Genomic DNA, 22,940 nt, shown 5'->3' on the forward strand with positions numbered 1-22,940 from the left:
GAGGAGGCCATTGTTATTGAAAACTCGCTAGACGTGAAAGAAAATATAAAAAAGAATATTGGGTACAGTGTCATTGGAATGGCAGGCTAATAAGTGGAAAGTTTTATACAATGTTGCATAGTCTTTGGCAGCATCCAAAGAATTTTTTTCAATATTTTCTAATGTCTGTCGAAAGTTTTGATGAACTACTTCGCATGTTAACATTATTGACAGAAATTTCAGTAAACTCCCTCAAATAGACGAACTCAATGTGCAGTTATGGAATTGGCATCAGTGTGTTCTGGAAGAGTTGCACTATGTTTTGATTTTAGTTTTATGTGGCGCAACAAATTATTAAGACAATATATGGACAGTTTACGAAAATGTGCTTTCTGATGATATAGAATTTTCAACATGCAGGAAACGTTTTTTGGTACTGAAGTTAGGTGAACACGCAATGCGAACAAAATCCCATTTTCATCTGCTCCAAACTGGAACTGCTAGTTTTCTAACACAAGGTAATTTTGGTTAAATATGACACACCATTGTGCGCTTGCTGTGCGGTCACCTGTTCTGTTTAGTCACGAGAAACGTCTCAAGGTGTGTAATTAAGCAGTTATTAATTTTCCTGGCGTTCTTTCACTCAGTCTCAGGTGAAGTGTATTCTTAGGCACACTTTATTTGTAAAAAAATTCCGAGAATGAAGTGCATTTTTTGTTTTATTCATATGGCCCACTGTGCTGACAGTCGGCAACCATATGGGAAGTGGAGAATGCATGGAAAGTGTCGCCCATGCGTGCACGCAACACAGTGACAGTTTTGTCTCCAGCTTGTTCATGAGTTGGCAGACAAACATGTCACCCGACTGTCATGTCGTAACATTTGCACATCTCCGTATATTGTCACTCTTATCCATTATGTGGGTACACGGTCACAGTGCCACAAATCACCTGCGCATGCTAGTCCTAAGTATTAAAACAGGAACAAAAAATGTTCTTTTGTGTTTTTGTTACTTTTCACAACATGACTTCCAAAGTTGACAAAATAAGGTTGACCCTGATGTAAATAACAAGGCATGCAGCAGAGCTGGAGCACATAAATAGTTGGACTGTGCACACGTCCCAAAATCACGCACCTAATGTGTACTGTTAATTTGTTTACACGCAAATACAAATGTATTTTTAAAAAATTGCAAGCTAATGAAATATAACCATTCCATTCTGTTCTGCTTAGTCAGATTAGATGCCTTGTTAGTATCTATGAATGTTGACGTGAAGTTCAGTCGTTGGTATACAATTCGGGTTATCGTCCAGATTTACTATAAAATGTGGACAATATTTTCGATACCATCATGGGAAAGTTAAAAGGTACTACTGTATACCAGGCATCTTATGAAGTCAATTTTCTGTGGGTCAAAAGTTTCTATGGGTCAAGAGAGGAAATGTTGACACAGATGCTGTGTGTAAATGGAGCAATAATGCCATAAAAATTTCTATGGGGCAAGCAGCTCTTACCAGCTATGCACATTCGAACAAACACAAGGAAACAGAAGACAGAAAAAACTCCTTGCCTGTCAACATGTTTTTGAAGAGTGACAGTCATGAAGTGAATAAAAGTATAGAAGCCACTGCAGTAATTCTTCAGAAGGTAAGTTCCTAAAACAGTGTAACTTGTTGAATATGTGAATTATTTAATATTGTTATTTTAGTATATTTCAGTTGTAAAAAATTTATTTATACAAACACACATGCTTAAATTAGCCAGGGCTTACATCTGCAAACCACAGTGAAGTGGTACGTCCCATTGTTCCCTAATAGGGATTCTTCCCATTCCATTTACGTACAGAGCATGGGAAGAATGGTTGATTAAATACCTCTGTGCATGCTGTAATTCATTAAAATACCTCTGTGCACACTGTAATTAATCCAATGTTGCCCTCACAATACTTGTGGGGGCAATATGTAGGAGGTTGTAGCATATTGCTAGTCATCATTTAAAGCTGGTTTCTAAAACATTGTAGGTAGGCTTTCTCAGGATAGTCATATCTATTTCAAAGTCTGCCAGTTACGCTTTTTAAGCATCTCTGTGGCACCCTCCTGTGGATCAAACAAGTCTGTGACCTCCTGCTACCCTTCTCTGTGTACATTCAGTATCCCCTTATCCCCTCTTAGTCCTATGTCGTATGGGTCCTACACGTTGGAGCAGTAATCTAGAATGGATCGTACAAATGATTTGTAAGTAATCTCTTTTGTAGACTGATTTATTTGTAGTATACTGGGGAAGTGCGAAGTCTACCATCTACTTTACCCACAGCTGGGCCTACGTGAACATTCTATTTCCTATCTCTGCGAAGTGTTACACCCAGGTATTTGTATGGTTTTTTTTTTAAATGCACAATTTTACATTTAGGAACATTAAACCAAGTTGTCTATGTTTGCACCACTTCGAAATCTTATAAATGTCTCGCTGAATATTTATGCACCTTCTTTCAGGCAGTACTTAATTACAGATAACAGCACCATCTTCAAAAAGTCTGATCTTACTATTGATATTGTCAACAAGGTCAGTAATATACAATGTGAACAGCAAGGCCCCCAGTACACTTTGCTGGGACACACCCAAACTTGATTCTACATCTGATGCTGACTCTCCATTCAAAATACATGCTGCGCCCTCCATATCAAAAAGTCCTTAGTTCAGTCACAAATTTTGCTTGATACCCCATATCATTGTGCTTCTGACAATAAGTGTAGATGTGGTACTGAGTCAAATGCTTTTCAGAAATCAAGAAATACTTCATCTACCTGACTGCCTTGATCCAAAGGTTTCAGTGTCATGTGAGAAAAAGAGAGTTGAGTTTTGCGTGATCGATGTTTTCGGAATCTGTGCGAATTTGTGTGGAGGAGATCGTTTTGTTTGAGATGCAGTACCTCATTATGTTTAAGCTCAGAGTATGTTCTAAGAATCTATAACTAATTGATGTTAAGAATATTGGATGGTAGTTTTGTGGATCATTTCAATTACCCTTCTTGTAAATAGGCGTGTCCTGTGCTTTCTTCCAACTACTGGGTATGGTTTTTTGGTTGAGGGATCCATGATAGATTATAGTCAGAAAAGAGGATAACTTGGCTGCAAATTCAGTCTAGATAGAATCTTACAGGGATTCCTTTGGGCCTTGGAACTTTGTTCAGTTTTAACAATTTCAGCTGTTTCTTAGTACCACTGGTACTCATAGTTATTTCACTCATCTTTTCTGTGGTATGAGGATTAAATTGCAGCAGTTCTTCTGGGTTTTCCTTTCTAAAGGAACATTTGAAAACTGAGTTAAGCATATCAGCTTTTGCTTTGCTGCCCTCAGATTGTTACTGTCTCATTCACAAGTGACACCTTAACTTCCGTGCCACTAACAGAATTTCTTTGAGTTTTGTGAAATATCATTTGACAATATTCTACTGCAGTAGGCACTAAAGGCTTCATGCAGTGCTCTCTTGACAGCAAAACATACTTAATTTGGCTTTTTTCTACCTAATGTGGGGTACGTGATCACTTGAATTCACAAAAATTTGCCGAATAAATAAGGTACCGTACAAACAAACGAGTGACAGTAGAGTAAGCAAATTCAGTGTTGCCAATATACATAATGAAAGAAACATGATGAGTTTTATGCAAAACACCAATTCGCCAAGACTTAAGAGTATGTCGCTATTACTTTAGAAAGTAAAAACAATTTTCATTGCAAGAAACGAAACTTTCTCCCTGGTTGTATAACTTCAACTATGGAATTCCTTTAAATAAGTGTCTGCAAGATACTGTTTGACCACTCGCTGTTACTGTGTTTATAAATATTAAAATTCAGAACTTTGCACATTAAGTATGTGCGATAAGCCTAATGTGGAGGGTTTCCCCCCCCCCCCCCCCCCCCCCCCTCCCTCTCTCCTTCCAGGAAACACTACTATTGCATGTGACCCTGAAAATCCTTCAACTTCTGGAAGTTCTACAATCGACTTAGTTGTTGAAAGCTGAAATAACAACATCACTGAAGTCATTCATCTCGTTAGATCATGTTACCAAGTCAGAAATTCTCTGCTGTCTTTGTGCTTTAGGGAACCATTCTGTAGTTCTTCGGAATGTGCATCCATATTTCCACTGATGATTTCCAATTCAAAAATAGAACAAAGAATGCAGCTACACAGAACGAAACTGGCACATAGTACAGTCCATGGTATTGCTCCCCATTTTACCAAAGAACTGCTATAATTCCTTACCCCATGATTTGTTGGAAGGCCTAAAATCTTCTGTTGGAATGCATAATTTGAATAAAAGTGTCTATAGATGACCATAATGTTCACTTTGAGGTACTCAAAGATGTATATGCAAAGAGTAAGGAATCTGTAATGGGTAATGGGATGGGTTTTCTGTATATAGGTTTTTGTGGGCTTCATGTGGTACAGGGAGCATTTAAGATTGGTATAACAAAAACTAATTGGAACTTTCTTGTTCTTCTGAGAGTGATTTCTTATTTATTTATTTAAAGATTCTCCTGCTAGAAGAGCAAAATACATAGAATACACTAAACATACAATCTTTCCAAATAAATAAATATTGCTCAATCAGATGGTCGGAGAATATTGATGTTGCCCAAAGAGCATTGGAAATTTTGCCTAATTTGAAATAATAAGTTTCTGTCTCAATAAAAAAAAACAAATTTGTGCCAACTTCACAACATCATTACTCGAGCCTTCTTTGCTGTGACAGTATCAGACAACTAATCACATGGCTTTATTCTTGTACTGTAACTTGCAATCTTTAGAGCTTTCTCTGATGTGGTGTGTAATCAGCCCTGATGTTTAAGAATCTTTTCTTTTTGGAAAAAGACCTTACAGATGAAAACGTTTCAGTTACAGCAAGAAAGTTTGATCTTGATGTTAGTACTAAGGAAGCATTGAAGAAAACGAATAGCCCACCAGAGTTGGACATTCTTACATCTGAAATAAGAAATGTAAACATGCATTTTAGGGATATTGGGCAAAATAAGACAGCGTTTGCTTTTAAAGTATAAGCTTACCCGTCAATCACTGCCCCCTCCCCCCACGCCGCCGAAAAACTATCATAATGTTTAGAAATTCTAGTTTCTAATGCTAGACTCTCTGGCATTAGGGCTGACCATGTAAAACAAGAATATATGGATTTTTGTAGTCAGCTGCATGTAAAGGATGTCCTTAGAACCTGCAACAGGTCTGAAACTCGTCCTGATAAATTTTGGATGGATTTAATATGCAATTCACAATATCCTTGTGAAAATTTTAAGGATTTTGTTAAAAAGATTTTTGTCTTATTCCATGGCAGTGCAAGCATCAAGCATGGCTTCCCTGTGAACCACCGACAAAACATATTGTGTATTGGTACAAATGTGTAGATGATACTCTGTGTGTGGACAGGTTCCAATAGACAACTCTACAAATTTGTGGAAAATATGAACCAGTGGCATACTAACAAAGGTCAGCATTGAGTTCGGGGGGCCCATCATAAATGTCATGGACATTAGCTTGAAGATAGAAGACAGTAACCATAAATTTAAAATTTACTGGAAAGACTCCTTCACTGACACATTCATCCTGGCTTCCTCCCAACATCCTACAACCTATAAACATGCAGCATTCCACCACATGATCCACAGTCTCCTTTCTATCCCTGTGTCCCAAGAAGACTTTGACCAGGAACTTAACACAAATAATGAATTTAACCCCAACATGTAGTAGAAGTAGTAGAAGAAATTCTTTAAAATTTATCAAATTATATTATTTGAGAAAGGCAGTGTGGCCTAACTTCTTTCATAAAGTCATGTATTCTGCCCACCTGACAGTGAGTCATTGTTGTTTTACCAGAGCGGTATTATTAAAGATAAGGTCTACCATCCTAAGCATTCCTTACCATTTGCTGTAAAGGAGGTTGTAAAACATTTATGTAGGGATCTTAGTGACACAAGATTATTAGACAAGTGGGACTCAGAACCCGGATGAGAGTTTCAACAACTTTGTATTGGAATTGATATCAAAAACTATTCTGGTAGGACTAACTACCTTAAAAATAGGTCTGCTGGATGCTCGGCTGTGTTTAGATGATGAAGTGTCAAGGTGTAAGGTTATGGAAATGATGGGGGTCCTTGGTGGACTAAATATGCAAAGAATGTTAATTGCAATTGACGGCAGGACATTCTTCAAGGCAGAGAAATCCCTGTTGGAAGCCACCAAAGAAACTTATATAAGTAGTAGTTGCCTGAAAAAGGAAAGAAAGGAAGAAACACACCAGGAACAAGAATAATATGGACCTAGGATGTATTAGTGTTAAGCAGGTTAGATAGAGAAAGAAGTTTAACCTGAGTTTCCTGAAAGTTCACTTTTTTTGATGATCTGGTCCCCATTGGTTAAAACCTATTAAAGATAAAGCACTGAAGTTTTGTATGCCTTATTAAAACATACTTAACTAAATTGTAGGATATTTTTATGACTTAAATTTGAAAACAAAAGATCTTTTAAAGAAAAACTGAGTGTTAATTACATAAATTTGGTAATGGGAATGTGAAATTGCAAGAAATTGTGATCTTACATCACTTTGTACAATTCTAGTGAAGCCCCACTTTTCAAGGAACATAAAAGGTGTAAAATACAAGAAAACTTAAAATGTGGGAAATTGTTTTTAAAGTGGTATCATTCCAAGCATTGATTATTATCTAATAAAGGTTTTCTGAATTTGATACATTTAGCTGTCATTAGCCATCAGTCTGACATCTCCAACACTAACGCGGAACTGCACTAAAAAATGATGCAATTTGGAGAAAGATAAGAGTGTCAAACCAAGCAGCTATCATGCTGATTTATGGGGCTGGTACAAGAACACAAAGAAAATCTTGAAAAATTTGTCAGTTTTTTAAATGCTGTAACTCAAACAGTAAGAATTGCAAATATATGTAATGCTTTCCATCTTTTAACAGATCTTTTGGGAACAGTTTGATGTTTGAACTATAATTTTTGGTCACACACTTTTTCCCTGAATTTTATTTTGTGTTGCAAGTAAAATGCAGCATAACTATATTTAAAGTAGACTTTTAAAAAGAAGATGCTGTCATAAATCATGTTTCAAAATTTTTTATTACATTTTCAAACATTTCTGTTGAAAACTCTTAGTTTTTTCTAGAAAACTTCTATTTTCAAATTTGTCTTGAGAATAGTCAACGTTTTAGTTAAGTATGTTTTAATATGGCATTAAACAAATTTTAAAAAAATGACATGGCTACAAGTGGTACACATAAAAATAATTTATTCACAAAAATTTTGCATGATTGTGTGTATCTCTCTCTTCTTCTTGTACTTGCTAATGTTAAGTTTATTTGATAAAATGTGTAGTCACTGCCATGATGTGAAGTAGGTGAATACTGGAAGAGTGTCTTCCACGTTTTGCCTTCGTTGGCTTTGTACTGTTGATTACTATCATGGGTGTTTTCTGGGTGAGATCAGTGCCTCAGTAAGATGAAGAGAGCAGCCACAAGGTGTATTATACTACTAAGCCAGACATAGTGTGAACAGCCTCTGGATTTGTACTGTGTTATGCATTGAATGTAGTATACTTTGCTCAAGTACAATTTAATGATTGTTATTTGCCATAGTAGATTAATCTGGATCCACAAGTATAAAAATCTAGTTTCCTACATGGGATGCATTTCAGAACTTAGTTTTCAGATCACACTCAGGCCTTATGTTCAGGGAGACAGTTCTACAAAGTTTCAAATTGAAATTAATTGGCTGTAGCATTAAATTTTCAGTGTTCCTACAGGATGTCAGTCAGCTTTATAGAGCAGTGACACTAGCGAAATAACACTCCTAAAATGTGTGGTCTGAAGTTTTTTATTTATTATTTTTTTTATTTATTTTTTATTTGTGTGTTAATGAAAACACAATAACAGTGAAGTGGATAATCGTGTAGGAAAAACTGTTCCCAAAATGTCATACATATCACACATGGAAAATATATTATGGTGACAAATCCTTCATTTACGAAAGAATAACATTGCCAAATTTAAGATGTAAATTACACTAATTAAGAAATCATGTGAGACCTAGAGAAGATACTACATAGGTGTTCAAAGTCTTCTGTATCCCATACTGCCAGCCAGTTTGGACCCCTTAATCACTTTCAGGTAAACATGAAATAATGTCCATACATTCTTTATCACATTAACAAATACACTTACAGAAAAAAAAGCACAACACCAAAGAATAATTAATGCAGAGAAATGAAGTTTTGGAAACATATTTGTCTATGTAACATATCAAGATTGCAAGATCAAAGGTTAATGTATGTGTCAAGTAAGCCATTACAAATGTGAAATGCTGGTACATTAATGACCAGTGTAACTGCCAGAATGTTGACTGCAAGCATTCAAGCATGCATGCATGAATTTGTGTTGTGCGGGTGCCGAATGTCAGTTTGTGGGATGGAGTTCCTTGCCTGTTGCACTTGATCAGTCAATACAGGGATGGTTAATGTTAGATCTGGTGATCAAGCAGGCCAAGGCAACATGTCGACACTTTGTAGAGCATGTTGGGCTACAACAGTGGTATGTGAACGAGCGTTATCGTGTTGGAAAACACTGCCTGGAAGATTGACATACAAATTTGCAGTCAGGGTATGTGGGATAACCAGGAGTATGTTCCTGCTCTCATATGAAATCACACCCCAGACCATAACAGCAAGTGTAGGTTGAGTGTGTCTAGATGCAGACAGGTTGGTTGCACGCCCTCAACTGGCCTCTTCCATATCAACACACAGCCATGACTCCTCAAGGCAGAAATAACTCTCATCAGAAAAACCAATTGACCTCCATCCTGCCATCCAATGAGCTCTCACTTCATGCCACTAAAGCTGCAAATGGTGGTCGTTTGGTGTCAACTGAATGCACACTACTGGGCATCTGGCTCGGAGCTGTACTTGAAGTAACAGAGTTGCAACAGTTCGTTCCATCACTGTGGTGCCAACCGTTGCTCCAGTTGCTGCTGCAGAACAGTGCAAGGCACCAGAGCCATGTGCCGAACGCAATGGTCTTCCCTCTTGGTAGTGATAAATGGCCGTCTGGAGCCAGGTGGCTACATTCCTTCAAAGTGTTTCTGCAATATCGTAGAAGGAACGTCCAACTTCTTGTAGCGCTATTGCATGCCCTCGTTCAACCTCTGAGGTATTGATAATGTTGTCTTTGTCACTTTGAAAGCATTCTTGACTAACATCAGCTCACCATGTCCAATCTCAAAGGTAACTAGTGCTCGTGGCCATACAGCATTTATTTAAAGCAAACTTGATTTGCATCTTCATAGTGGTCCTACTAGCACCACACTTAATGCAACTGGTGTGTAATTTTAATAGGGACAATCTTCCAAATATAGAAACACACCTACACCCACCAAGTTTAGTTTGTTGCACAACTTCTTTGTATTGAGATAGGATATTCGGGTTACAGTGTGCATGCACATGACTGGATTTGTAATGAGGTATGTGGTATTATCGTTTCCAGATTGCCAGTTTTCTTGGAGTATTTGTTCTAGGTATTTCTTTGTTATTTTTTTTTATGGCATCATATGTATGATCAGTTAATGACATATGTATGAGGAAGTGAAAATGGGCCCTTCAAATAAAACATACATTTGGAACTAGGCAAGAGTGTAGAATGAAAAACTTGTTTCAAATAATCTGACAGCTTCAACAGAAAAGAATAATTCACTTTGGTTTATTAATGGTGGCAATGGGCCTAAGCATGGAAAAATAAAGGTCTAGTTTATTTAGGACACTGACAAATATAACTTCACCATTCTGCAAGATGATTAATGCTTCCTCTGGAAATAATGTGGAAATAAAATCAAATCAGAAAACTGAACAAAGTCTCTCTAAGAACAGTTCACTTCAGTCTGCTGGAACTATGTGAATTCATTCAACAGTACCCAGTCACATCTGTTTTGTTTTTGACACATGGAAGAGCTGCCTGACGGCTTTCTGCATGTGTGGTGTTTCCTGTTTGGAGACATTGGAACAATTTTCTTGGAATCCTCTTGGTTTGAAACCACCTGTAGCCCCTGTTTGAACAGTTTATGGCCACATTTTGAACTTGAAGAATCAGCTTCTCAGACAGAACTTCTGGTCTGTGCATGATGTGATTGTTGGAAACTATTGCTTGGTCAGACATCTACACCCATATCAATGTTAGATAATGAATTGGCTACACTTTAATCCAAACTAATTTATAGGGAAAGTAAGTGTAAGGTTTTCTGTCGCAACAGAACTTGAAGAATTTTTGAGAACTGAACGTCAGTTGTAAATAGAAAATTAACCTGCATCATTATTTTCATAGAATATTTTTTCAAAATGTTTTATCATCTTCTGTTTTATAATCATTTTTGAAAATTAATGCTACATTATTCTTATTGAAATTCTACATGCTGTTTTAAAGCAAATGCAAAATATGCATGGCGTAAAATGTTTTAATATATTTTTCAATGCAATGTTCTTTCTTGTGAAGCAGTTGAACTAGTCACATCTATAGTGTGACGTATTGTAGTAAGTCAGATGGAAAGAAACAACAATACACATCAGAGAATTTTTACAAGAACAAGTGGCAACTGTTCTTGTTCCGGTCTCAAGTGCTTCAGATACAAATCGGGCCATAATGATTTATTGGAGGTCATGTTCTCAGATGTGATATTTGAATACTTGAGATGTTATTCAGAAATTGATAAAGTTTTGGAATTTTGGAATCGAGAACTTCAGGAAAGAGGCTTGTGATATGAAGGAGAGACAGCGGGTGAAGGGGTTAGGAAAGATTATGTCATTGGTAGAATATAGTATCTTGCATAGGAGATGAATGATGTGTATATAGGAGTCACTGTCAGGATAGGGAGCTGCTTCTGGAAATGGTATGGACATAGTACAGGGCAATGGTGGAGGATTAAGCTGGAGTCAAAAAGTAAGAGAGATTTTGAGGCAGGCATGGGTATAGGAAAATGGAACGGGGTGGCCACAGGAGAGAGTGTAAGGCAGATGGAGGATGGGACTGATGAAATTGAGGCATGGTAGTTCTGATAATGAAGGATGTGTTGCTGGCATGGAGTGCCCACCTTCACATTTAAGAAAAGCTGGAGTTTGAGTGAAACAGTCATTGAAGTATCCCACTTCATCAGTGTGCTCTGAAAGTAAGCAGTGTAGTTGGCTCTAGGCCACAATTTGGCAGTGGCCGTTAATGCACACTGATAGGTTGTTACTGGTATTACCCATGTAAAATGGAAAAATTCAGTATACAACAAAGTTAGTAATGATGATGAAGTTGAATAGAACAGAACACAATCATTATTGTCACATCACATGTTATATACAATCACTCGATTGAAACATTGATGACTTGTCAATGAATAATTCTGTGCCTACCTAAGGCCGGTATTACACGATCATATTTCTTTGACAAAGATATGATCAAGGATATGATCAAATCTTCATCAAATTTGTTTGACAAAGATATTTGACATGGCGCTATACTGTCGTCATATTTTTCATCAAATTTCAAGATGGCGGACAACAATTTCTTATTATGCACTGCGGTTTCTAGTACCACAATTGCACTCTGTGTGTATTTGGAAGAAAAGCGGTCGAAAAAGAGGAAACACGTTTGGATGAAGCCATATCTATTACATCGAGATAGTAAAAGAATTCAGTGGAATGTGTTAAGAGAGCTGCTAGTGAAGGATGTAAATTACTTACGAATGGATGAGAGTGTATTCCAGTATTTGCTCAGTAAAGTGGCTTGTCATATTACAAAAGAGAATACTCTTTGGGAAAAGCTATATATGCAGAAGACAGGCAAACGGTCACACTTGGATTTCTTGACAGGAGAGAACTTCTCTAGTTTAAAACACAGCACTTGAATATCACATTGCACATTAACCAAAATAATTCCTGAAAGGTGTGAAGGGAATTATAAAGCACTGAAGGGGAATATGTGAATGTAAATAAATGTTTAGTACACTATGTGGGCAGTAAGAACTAACTTTATTTTTGAATAATTTAATTAATGGACTTAGTGTTCCAACAACTACAAAATTAATAAAAAGTATGAAACAGATGAAGTGCTTTTTAACTTGGGGCAACTAGAGTTCAAGAATAAATGAAGTAGAATTGAAAGCTAAGAAAGAATTTTTTATTTTCTATTCTGTATTCCGGTTTGCTAAAAAGCTGCCTGGATGTTTCCAGATGTGGAGGTGGATGGCTGTAGCTGTGATTGTGGACGTGAAGTTGCTTGCACCATATTCCACTTGACCATCACCACACAATTAATAGCATGCACTGCGCCCCTTGCTCACCCCCAACCTTGTCGAGGCAAGATTATTTAAAAAAAAAAAAAGTAATGAAGGAACACACCAACTTTGAAGTCATGTTTACAAAAACACTAAAGAGGTGTCAAATAGCTGTAGCAACGCCAATGCTTCAAGCAATTACATTTCACATTGTAGTGAACAGAAGATAAATGACTTTCGTGATCAAATCTATGGTGAGGCCCTAGATGTGATCATATTTATTTGATGATAGGTGACATTTGACGAAGTTCCCTATTACACCATCAAATTTCGTTGACATATCAACTTTGACAAAGAAATATGAGAGTGTAATACCAGTCTAAGTAAACCTTAAAACAAGATACATTAAAATAAAGCATATGGATGCTCCCAGAAGCACATTACAACATAAAAAGATAATTACGTGTTAGATTACTTCCTTTTTCTTAAAATTTCCACAGTGGTTTAAAATCAGTCTTTTTAAGTATTTTTCATGTTTGTTTCTCTAGTTTATGAACATGGACATACTTCAAAGGGCACATACTTTCATAAAAGTAGTATATATGTATGCATCTAGATATTTAGGTACATATTTTATAAGTATGGACACACGTAAAGAGAACATATACCTCAATTAAAAGGGAACATAGGCATACTCATAGAACGTAATGTAGAAAAAATGGGAAAACAAAGCAATATCTCAAACTTGTCTTCCTTGTTTATAAAATCATCCACAATGTAGTAGCATTTGATTTTTAAATATTTTTCAGTGTTTGCAGCTGTGGGTTCTAGCTTGCAGTCCTTAAAGTTTGAACGCATTTTATTGCTAAGCTTCAAAGCCATGTAATATGGAGTATTATCAAATAATGGTAGTCTGTGGCAAGGTACATGATATCTTGTTTGTGTCTTGTTTCATGTTGCTTTGAAACATGACTCTGCCTCTTTCAGCAAATGTTGGAATAACAGATTGTGGGCAAATGTATGGAGCAGATGTTGCAACTAGGTTGTGAAACGGTTATGAAACGGTTATGACCCATAGGCAAGGGGATTGAAAGGAGTAGCAACTTATGGGCAGAAGGATATTTACATGGGTAGAGTGGGTAGTAGAGTACCATTATTGGAGTGGGGAGAAGGGTAGTTGGAAGGACATTCCTCATTACATTGCATGGTGAAAGGTAGTCAAAGCCATGGTGAAGGATGTGGTTCAATTGTTCAAGTTGAGGTTGTTATTGGTGCAGTGCCTTAAGCATTCTGAGTGTGAGGTTGCTTGCTACAGCAGATTTTTCTCTCGCCAGATACCATGACTGTATTGGACATTACAGTGTTGAAAGGGATGGCAGATTCTGACATTGTGTTATTGGTGATTGGTAGGTTTGAAAATAATGTAGATTTTAAAGGGACCACCTGAGATGGATGTTAATGAGTGGGAAGGAGGTGACTTATTAATTATGTGAGGGCAAGGTGAAATAAATAGGACCTGCTTCTGAAATTGTTATTTATGTGATTAGTTGTGATCTTGGATCGTCTAGAGATAGTACCTGCGTTACAACAAATAGCAAGAAGAGTAGTGTGTAACAGTATAACATGTTCATTCATTTGTCAGCATTACACTGCATCGCAACATTGAAATTTATTACTTGTAAGTGCACATTACTTTGTGTATTGTTACATAGTTCTCCAGTCAGTGCAAATAAAACAAACTTTTATTTTATAACCATATTATTAGTGGAGCAACCATTACTCATCTTGCTGATAAAAGAAGCTGTTGTTTTTTGTTAATTCGTGAGGTAGTTTTGGTAATGGAAGCTCCTGGTAAAATGTAAATAATTTAAGGAATAAATGTCACAAATCACCAAAGAGTAGAGCTGCTGAGTCATTAAGACATATAAACGAGGCAGAACTCTGAAAGCTTTTGGGTGAATTGTTAACTGAATTTGAAAAGTGGAATGAAGTATCTGTGGAGTGATGTCATACAAATTATAAAAATGTATAAAAGTATGTTCCACATCTCCTCTTAAACCACTAGACTGATTTCAGCCAAACTTGGTAAAAACTTTATTTCCTCCCTGGAAAGAAACACCTATCAAAGAGGTGGGTGTGAAAAAGCAGCGTAGCCCGTGATGCGAGAATGCCCATACTTTAGTCATCCAGTATTTGAAATTTGAAAATGAGGCACTTAGAGGCTTGCAACAAACTTCACATATAATTTCAAACCTTTGTGAAAATTTTTCTTGCTAAAATCCTCTCAAAGTGATGAAAGCAAAAAGTTTATTGCTTACTACATTTTTGCTCTTCATACAGTAAAACTGACACATGCAGCATGCCATTTTAATTTATTACTTCTTTACTACTAATGGTATGTATGAAGAATTTAGCAGACAGTATTCACATATACCACTGAATGTACCACAAAATTTATATCATTGTATAACACTTTGTTCAGGAGATATGACATCATAACACTGAATGCATAAGAAACTTACCAGATTAAGTGTGATGTTTTAGTTTATTACTTTTTTACTACTAACTGTATTCACAACATATTTCATAGATAGTAGGCACATATACCATCAGATGTACCTGAAAAATTATGTCATTATACAGTACATAGTTCAGGAAATACAATGTCATAAACATTGAGCTGCCTGAAAGCGAAACTGCAGGGCATAATACGCTATACATGCATGTGAAATATGTGTATGAATGCTTGTGAAATAGATTTGGCTTGTGCATATGTGAGGAAAGTCGTGGGTAAAAGGCTCATACTAAACACCTGAAACTATTTCAATCAAATTTGGTACACATACTAGTTACAATCTGGAAATAAATACTGTAGGGTATGAACCATCATCCTCCTGTGCGGATGAATATGGTAATGTTGTGGGAAAAGGGAGGGTGAGTAGATGGAGGAGGGGGAATTGGACAGAGGGGGGGAAGAGGAAGAAATGAACAAAGAGAGGGGGAAGAGATGGATCGGTGGAGGGGAGCTGGATTAAAAAAGATTGGAATAAACACACATACTTGGGTAATGATCTGAATAAAGCCCTTGACTGTTTTCTTTATGACATCCTGCTCACAAAACCTGAATTTTTTTGTATAAATAACTTATCCTTAGCTGTAATTTGTAATTTAAGTAACAACATGCTATTTGAAAAAAGAGACAGCATTGGTCGTATATTTTTTACTATTGCAAAATCGATTTTCTGTCACTGAGTGACCATCTTCAGTGCTATATTGTATAACTTAAATTGGGATGCACTGTTGTCACTAAGGTTACGGCAATCACATAGACTAGTATTTGAAATTTGAAAATGAGGCACTTAGAGGCTTGCAACAAACTTCACATATAATTTCAAACCTTTGTGATTGCCGTAACCTTAGTGACAGCAGTGCATCCCAATTTAAGTTATACAATATAGCACTGAAGATGGTCACTCAGTGACAGAAAATCGATTTTGCAATAGTAAAAAATATACGACCAATGCTGTCTCTTTTTTCAAGTATACCTGTTACCTGGTCGTAGTGCACAAGACAACATGGAGTCGCCAATCAACATGCTATTTATCTCTGACAGAAGCAAGCATACTGCCGTGAATATAGTTAGGACAGGTGTGCCACAGGGCTTGGTCCTTGGACAATAAGTCTTCAGAAGGCCTTCATTTATTTCAGTTTCTTGTTTCTTATGATCCGCTGTAATGGAACAATTCTTGCCATGTTGAGAATTATTCACCTGTGGAGAGGAATGTCCAAAGTTCCTTCTGAGGGGCACTGCAGTCATCTTTATCTACTTTAATATAGTTACAGTGCTATTCTACATATATGTTGAATTTAAGAATAATTTGAATTAAAAGATGAAATCTAATGACACTACACTGGGAGCGAGGGGAATTTAGATATAATGAGATACAGGCTATTGAAGACATGTAGCACACACAAAAGGAATGATCTAATTTTTTAAAATTAACTCCCATATTCTGCTTGGACTGTGCCCTTACAACATAAGTTAAGGAGTAAATATAATTTTCTGAGGTAAATAATACATATTGGCATTAGTTTTTAAGGATTTTTATGTATAATTATGTAAACTTTTTATGGGCAATGCCATAAAAGTCCATAGTGTATTTAATGAAGAAGCCAGTTTTGCTATATGTGGTCAGTGGTGAATAAAGGATCTTTTAATGTGTTGTGGTGGCCATCTTTTCAATTTATCTGAAAGTAATGCATGTCTTAGGTGTGTGTGTGTGTGTGTGTGTGTGTGTGTGTGTGTGTGTGTGTAAACTAAAAGGTGAAATTGCCAACAAATTCATGAAATTTCAACTGTGAAACGTACTGCAAGCAAATGAAGAATTCTTAAATAACATACTAGGTGGGCAGCAAAAAAAATTTGTGATGTGAAGCTACATTGGACCAAGAACCTGTGAAAATGAATTAGTAACATCAGATCAAGTAGTAATGTTTTCAGTAACATGAACTTCAGGTGTGATGACAAGAATATAAAATGAATAGTGAAACTAATAAGCTCAGTCCTAGTGCCTACATACTCATATACTGCATCAGGAGGAAAGCACAACCACATGTCTCAGATACTTGTCACCACTACCACCACATTACTTGATAATGAGGTCAGGTTTTTGTAGTATCATAGTACAGAAGCCTTTCAAGAACACATGGAAGCAAATGTATTTTGCCGTTGGTACTGAGTTGGAAAAAAAATGTTGCATATGTAATTTCTCTCTCTCTCTCTCTCTCTCTCTCTCTCTCTCTCTCTCTCTCTCTCTCTCCAGCTTGTCAAATTCTTCATCTCTCATGTGTTAAGACTTGGAACTTCATTTTGTTCTATCACTGCTCTTTACTTTTTGTCTTAAAGGTTCAGTCCTTGAAGCTCATGAAGATGATGGTGATAGGGAGCCATCTAATAGTCCAGAGGTCCATAACTTTGATATTCGAAGTCATCTGTCATCAAAATCACAGGAATACTCTTACTTTAATATAGAGAAACTATCACTTTGGCGAGGCCCATCACATTGGAAAGTTTTTGCGTCAAAAGGTATTTTGAAGTGTTTTTGAGCTAGTGTACTGATTTATTTTAGTAAGATTTAAATCACTTGTGACTTTTGACTCGGAGGAGGGGAGATAATGATGTTTTCCTGCCCCTCCCACATCACTGGCACTTTTGTTGATTTGGTACACTCTACCATCACTTCCCCAGTACAAACAGTAGCACATGCTGTCAAACATCAGTAACTTCTGTGTGGTGAACTTGGCAGATTGTCGCCACAATCCCCCTTCACTTTTTTCCACACAACTGTCAAAAGTCACAAGTTTCTTAACACTATAGTATTTTAGTGTGTTTTTGAGTAAAAATAATTTTAACACTGGCAGTAACAGCCTTGGAGATATAATTAAACAACAGCTGTAATGTCATCTAAAAAAAGAAGAAGAAAAGAAAAAAAACAACATAGGAGCTATATTTATCTACTGAGTTCATGTGTTTCATTGCAAGGCTACCCTTGCCCTGCTTCTGTTCATATTTCCATTGAGGTAGCTTATTTCCCACAGACAAAACTGAAGACACAGAGAAAGTGAAAAGGAAACAGAGGCCAAAGAAAAAAGTGAAGAACCTATTTCCAGAAGAACCTGAACAAAACATTGATGATAAATTGCAGAAGGGGAGATCACAGAAGCTTACAAAGAGAACAACGCAGAAATGGCAGGAGAGTAAAGTAACTTCTCAACTTGATGTACACTATGAAAATAGTCACTTTCGAAGGTACATTTTGATTCTTTTTTTTTTTTTATAAAGTGTGTGTATATACACTGTGATCCTAGTATCAGATATTTCAACAGAACAGTTGTGAAATAAAGAAATAGACAAAGTAGAATATTTGTAATGGACAAATTAGAATTTTTCTTTTGTTATGTGACTTATAAAGAAAGACTGAAACCTTGCATTTTTAGTGTACTGCGATATTGGCAGTGCTATTAATTGTACCTGGAATTAGAAAACTTGAAAGTATTGACTTTTTTTTTTTTTTGTCAGCACTAAATTTTAAATCTCTTTAAGTATGCTGTACTTTGTATTCGGTAGAGAGATCACTCTTTTGCAGAAACAGCCATTATTACTCAACGTTTCTCCAGTGGAGGGAGGTATGTTTGTTGATTGTGGTGTGTGTGTGTGTGTGTGTGTGTGTGTGTGTGTGTGTGTGTGTGTGTGTGTGTGTGTGAACTTGTTTGTCTTATCAGCTCAGTGTCTTATTATGATAAAACCAGTTGAGTATCTGCAGAGTGAATTTCAGCACTGGTTAAGAGTCACACCTGTTGCCACAGAATAGTTATAGAATGGATGGTCATCTAGAACCACATTAACACAACTTAGTGGAATGGTCTTAGAACGATAAATTTTGCGCAGGAAGGGGATAAACCTACATCGTGCTAATGTCATGGTAGCTGCAGATATGACATTTCCTGGCCTTAACAGTAATAAAATCATAGTACCTACATGAAAATGTGGAAACAGCATTACATTTTATATATGTATAACAGTCTGCCAATTTTTGGCAGTGGAAAGAAAAGTACAGTGGGATTGTGTGCTTTTCTTTACCTCTTATTTTCCTTCCTCAAAGGCTTTTCTCTGGTAGCCCCCTACCTTTATTACTGTGTGAATTTTGTGGTTGAAGAGGATAAGGATTGTAAATTTTTGATCTATTAAGAGAGAATGCTTTGATACATTTGTCAGGTGTACAGTGAACCAAGGTGCTGTGAAACTGCAGAGACAGCAAACAAATGTCTTACGAGGGTTGTGCTTTTAACGGTTACTGGCAATCAGTGTACTAAAAACATGTAATACATCGAATAAGTAGATTCCAACTTAGTTGTGCCTGAAACTTGAGTGTGAGTTACTGACAGTCAAAATATTGTTTGCTAAGAGCACCCTTAAAGTAGTAGTTGTCATTAAAAAGTTATATGTATTCATCTCAGAGGACATTATAATCCGTTCATCATAAGAATAAACCTGATGTAAACATTGTACTGTGTATTCTTCTGCGTTTGCTCGAACCTCATTGGATGTCTGTTTCACGTGGGACTGCAGCAAAGCTGTCTCGAGTACTGTCAAGTATGATAGTAAGGGAAAGTTTCGTGCTGTGAGTTACACGCACATTGACATAGCGATAATATGGCACAACAGCTTTACCGGTGCATTTAACTTGGACAGCACTGGCCGATCAGCTGGTACAGCTAGCCTGCAGTCATGTGGCCAGCTGCAGTTAACACGTAAAAAGAGTCAAGCAGAGGAGCAACACAGCTTCGAATGTCATTTAATTTTAAGCACACTGAAATAATACACTGCAAATCTCCCACAATATGCTCCTTACATGTAATTTTTGTGCATAAACTGCATGTAACGTAAGAGAGTGTAAGCTTCTTCATCTCTGAGTAATTACTGCACCCTACATCCTTCTGACTCTGCTTAGTGTATTCAGCTCTTGGTCTCCCTCTAAGATTTTTACCCTCCACACTGCCCTCCCATACTAACTTGGTGATCCCTTGATGCCTCAGAACATGTCCTACCAACCGGTCCCTTCTTCTAGTCAAGTTATGCCACAAATTCCTCTTCTCTCCAATTCCGTACAGTACCTCCTCGCACCGAGCGAGGTGGCGCAGTGGTTCGACACTGGACTCGCATTCGGGAGGACGACGGTTCAATCCCGCGTCCGGCCATCCTGATTTAGGTTTTCCGTGATTTCCCTAAATCACTCCAGGTAAATGCCAGGATGGTTCCTCTGAAAGGGCACGGCCGACTTCCTTCCCCATCCTTCCCTAATCCGATGAGACCGATGACCATGCTGTCTGGTCTCCTTCCCCAAAACCAACCAACCAACCAGTACCTCCTCATTAGTTATGTGATCAACCCATCTAATCTTCAGCATTCTTCTGTAGCACCACATTTTGAAAGATTCTAGTCTCTTCTTGTCTAAACTATTTATTGTCCACATTTCACTTCCCTGCGTGGCTACACTCCATACAAATACTTTCAGAAACGACTTCCTGACACTTAAATCTATACTCAGTGTTAACAAATTTCTCTTCTTCAGAAACGCTTTCCTTGCCATTGCCAGTCTACATTTTATATCCTCTCTACTTCGACCATCATCAGTTATTTTGCTCCCAAAATAGCAAAACTCATCTACTACTTTGTCTCATTTCCTAATCTAATTCCCTCAGCATCACCTGATTTAATTCGACTACATTCCATTATCCACATTTTGCTTTTGTTGATGTTCGTCTTATATCCTCCTTTCAAGACACTATCCATTCCATTCAACTGCTCTTCTAAGTCCTTTGCTGTCTCTGACAGAATTACAATGTCTTCAGCAAACCTCAAAGTTTTTATTTCCTCTCCACGGATTTCAATTTTACTCCAAATTTTTCTTCTATTTCCTAATACATAGATTGAATGACATTGGGGATAGGCTACAACCGTGTCTCACTCCCTTCCCAACCACTGCTTCCCTTTCATGCCCCTCGACTCTTATAACTGCCATCTGGTTTCTGTACAAATTGTAAGTAGCCTTTTTTCCATGTATTTTACCCCTGCCACCTTCAGAATTTGAAACAGAGTATTCCGGTCAATGTTGTCAAAAGCTTTCACTAAGTTTACAAATGATGAAAACATAGGTTTGCCTTTCCTTAATCTATTTTCTAAGATAAGTCGTAGGGTCAGTATTGCCTCATGTGTTCCAACATTTCTACGGAATCCAAACTGATCTTCCCCGAGGTTGGCTTCTACCAGTTTTTCCATTCGTCTGTAAAGAATTCGTGTTAGTATTTTGCAGCCGTGGCTTATTAAACTGATAGTTGGGTAATTTTCACATCTGTCAACACCTGCTTTATTTGGGATTGGAATTATTATATTCTTCTTGAAGTCTGGGGGTATTTCGCCTGTCTCATACACCTTGCTCACTAAATGGTAGAGTTTTGCGAGGCCTGGCTCTCCCACCGCTGTCAGTATTTCTAATGGAATGTTGTCTATTCCCTTGGCCTTGTTTCGACTTGGGTCTTCAGTGCTCTCAAACTCTTCACGCAGTATCATATCTCCCATTTCATCTTCATCTACATTCTCTTCCATTTCTATAATATTGTCCTCAAGAACATCGCCCTTGTATAGACCCTCTATAAACTCCTTCCACCTTTATGCTTTCCCTTCTTTGCTTAGAACTGGGTTTTCATCTGAGCTCTTGATATTCATGTAAGTGGTTCTCTTTCCTCCAAAGGTCTCTTTAATTTTCCTGTAGGCAGTATCTATCTTACCACTAGTGATGTGTGCCTCTACATCCTTAAATTTGTCCACTAGCCATCCTTGCTTAGCCATTTTGCACTTCCTGTCGATCTCATTTTTTGAGACGTTTGTATTCCTTTTTGCCTGCTTCATTTACTGCATTTTTATATTTTCTCCTTTCATCAATTGAATTCAATATTTCTTCTGTTACCCAAGGATTTCTATTAGTCCTCGTCTTTTTATCTACTTGATCCTCTGCTACCTTCACTATTTCATCTCTCAAAGCTACCCATTCTTCTTCTACTGTATTTCTTTCCCCCATTCTTGTCAATGGTTCTTTAATACTTTCCTTGAAGCTCTCTACAACCTCCGGTTCTTTCAGTTTATCCAGGTTCCATCTCCTCAAATTCCCACCTTTTTGCAGTTTCTTCAGTTTTAATCTACAGTTCCTAACCAATAGATTGTGGTCAGGGTCCACATCTGGCACTGGAAATGTCTTACAATTTGAAACCTGGTTCCTGAATCTCTGTCTTACCATTATATAATCTATCTGATACCTTCTAGTATCTCCAGGATTCTTCCACGTATACAGCCTTCTTTTGTGATTCTTGAACCAAGTGTTAGCTATCATTAAGTTATGCTCTGTGCAAAATTCTACCAGGCAGGTTCCTCTTTCATTCCTTACCCCCATTCCATATTCACCTACTACGTTTCCTTCTCTTCCTTTTCCTACTATAGAGTTCCAGTCACCCATGACAATTAAATTTTGGTCTCTCTTCACTATCTGAATAATTTCTTTTATCTCATCATACATTTCATCAATCTCTTCGTCATCTGCAGAGCTAGTTGGCATATAAACTTGTACTACTGTGGTAGGTGTTGGCTTCCTATGTATCTTGGCCACAATAATGCGTTCACTATGCTGTTTGTAGTAGCTTACCTGCACTCCTATTTTTTTATTCATTATTATACCTTCTCCTGCATTACCCCTATTTGATTTTGTGTTTATAGTGCTGTATTCACCTGACCAGAAGTCTTGTTCCTACTGCCACCGAAGTTCACTAATTCCCACTATATCTAACTTCAACCTATCGATTTCCCTTTTTAAATTTTCTAACCTACCTGCCCAATTAAGGGATCTGACATTCCACGCTCCGATCTGTAGAACGCCAGTTTTCTTTCTCCTGATAACGACGTCCTCCTGAGTAGTCCCCACCCGGAGATCCGAATGGGGGACTAATTTACCTCCAGAATATTTTACCCAAGAGTACACCATCATCATTTAACCATACAGTAAAGCTGCATGCCCTCGGGAAAAA

The 22,940-nt window shown here is 37.2% G+C and overlaps 1 protein-coding gene across 1 annotated transcript in view; it reads left to right on the forward strand.

Annotated features, from left to right (window-relative positions):
• The window catches only part of LOC124556495 (condensin complex subunit 2-like), a 190,189-nt gene that overhangs the window by 123,567 nt on the left and 43,682 nt on the right, over positions 1-22,940 (forward strand). Inside the window, exons 7-8 of the mRNA XM_047130452.1 lie at positions 17,212-17,391; positions 17,904-18,114. Of these exons, the coding sequence (XP_046986408.1) occupies positions 17,212-17,391; positions 17,904-18,114 (391 nt within the window). The remainder of the gene's footprint in view (positions 1-17,211; positions 17,392-17,903; positions 18,115-22,940) is intronic.

This window comes from Schistocerca americana, chromosome X, assembly GCF_021461395.2.
Source record: "Schistocerca americana isolate TAMUIC-IGC-003095 chromosome X, iqSchAmer2.1, whole genome shotgun sequence".
NCBI lineage: Eukaryota > Metazoa > Arthropoda > Insecta > Orthoptera > Acrididae > Schistocerca > Schistocerca americana.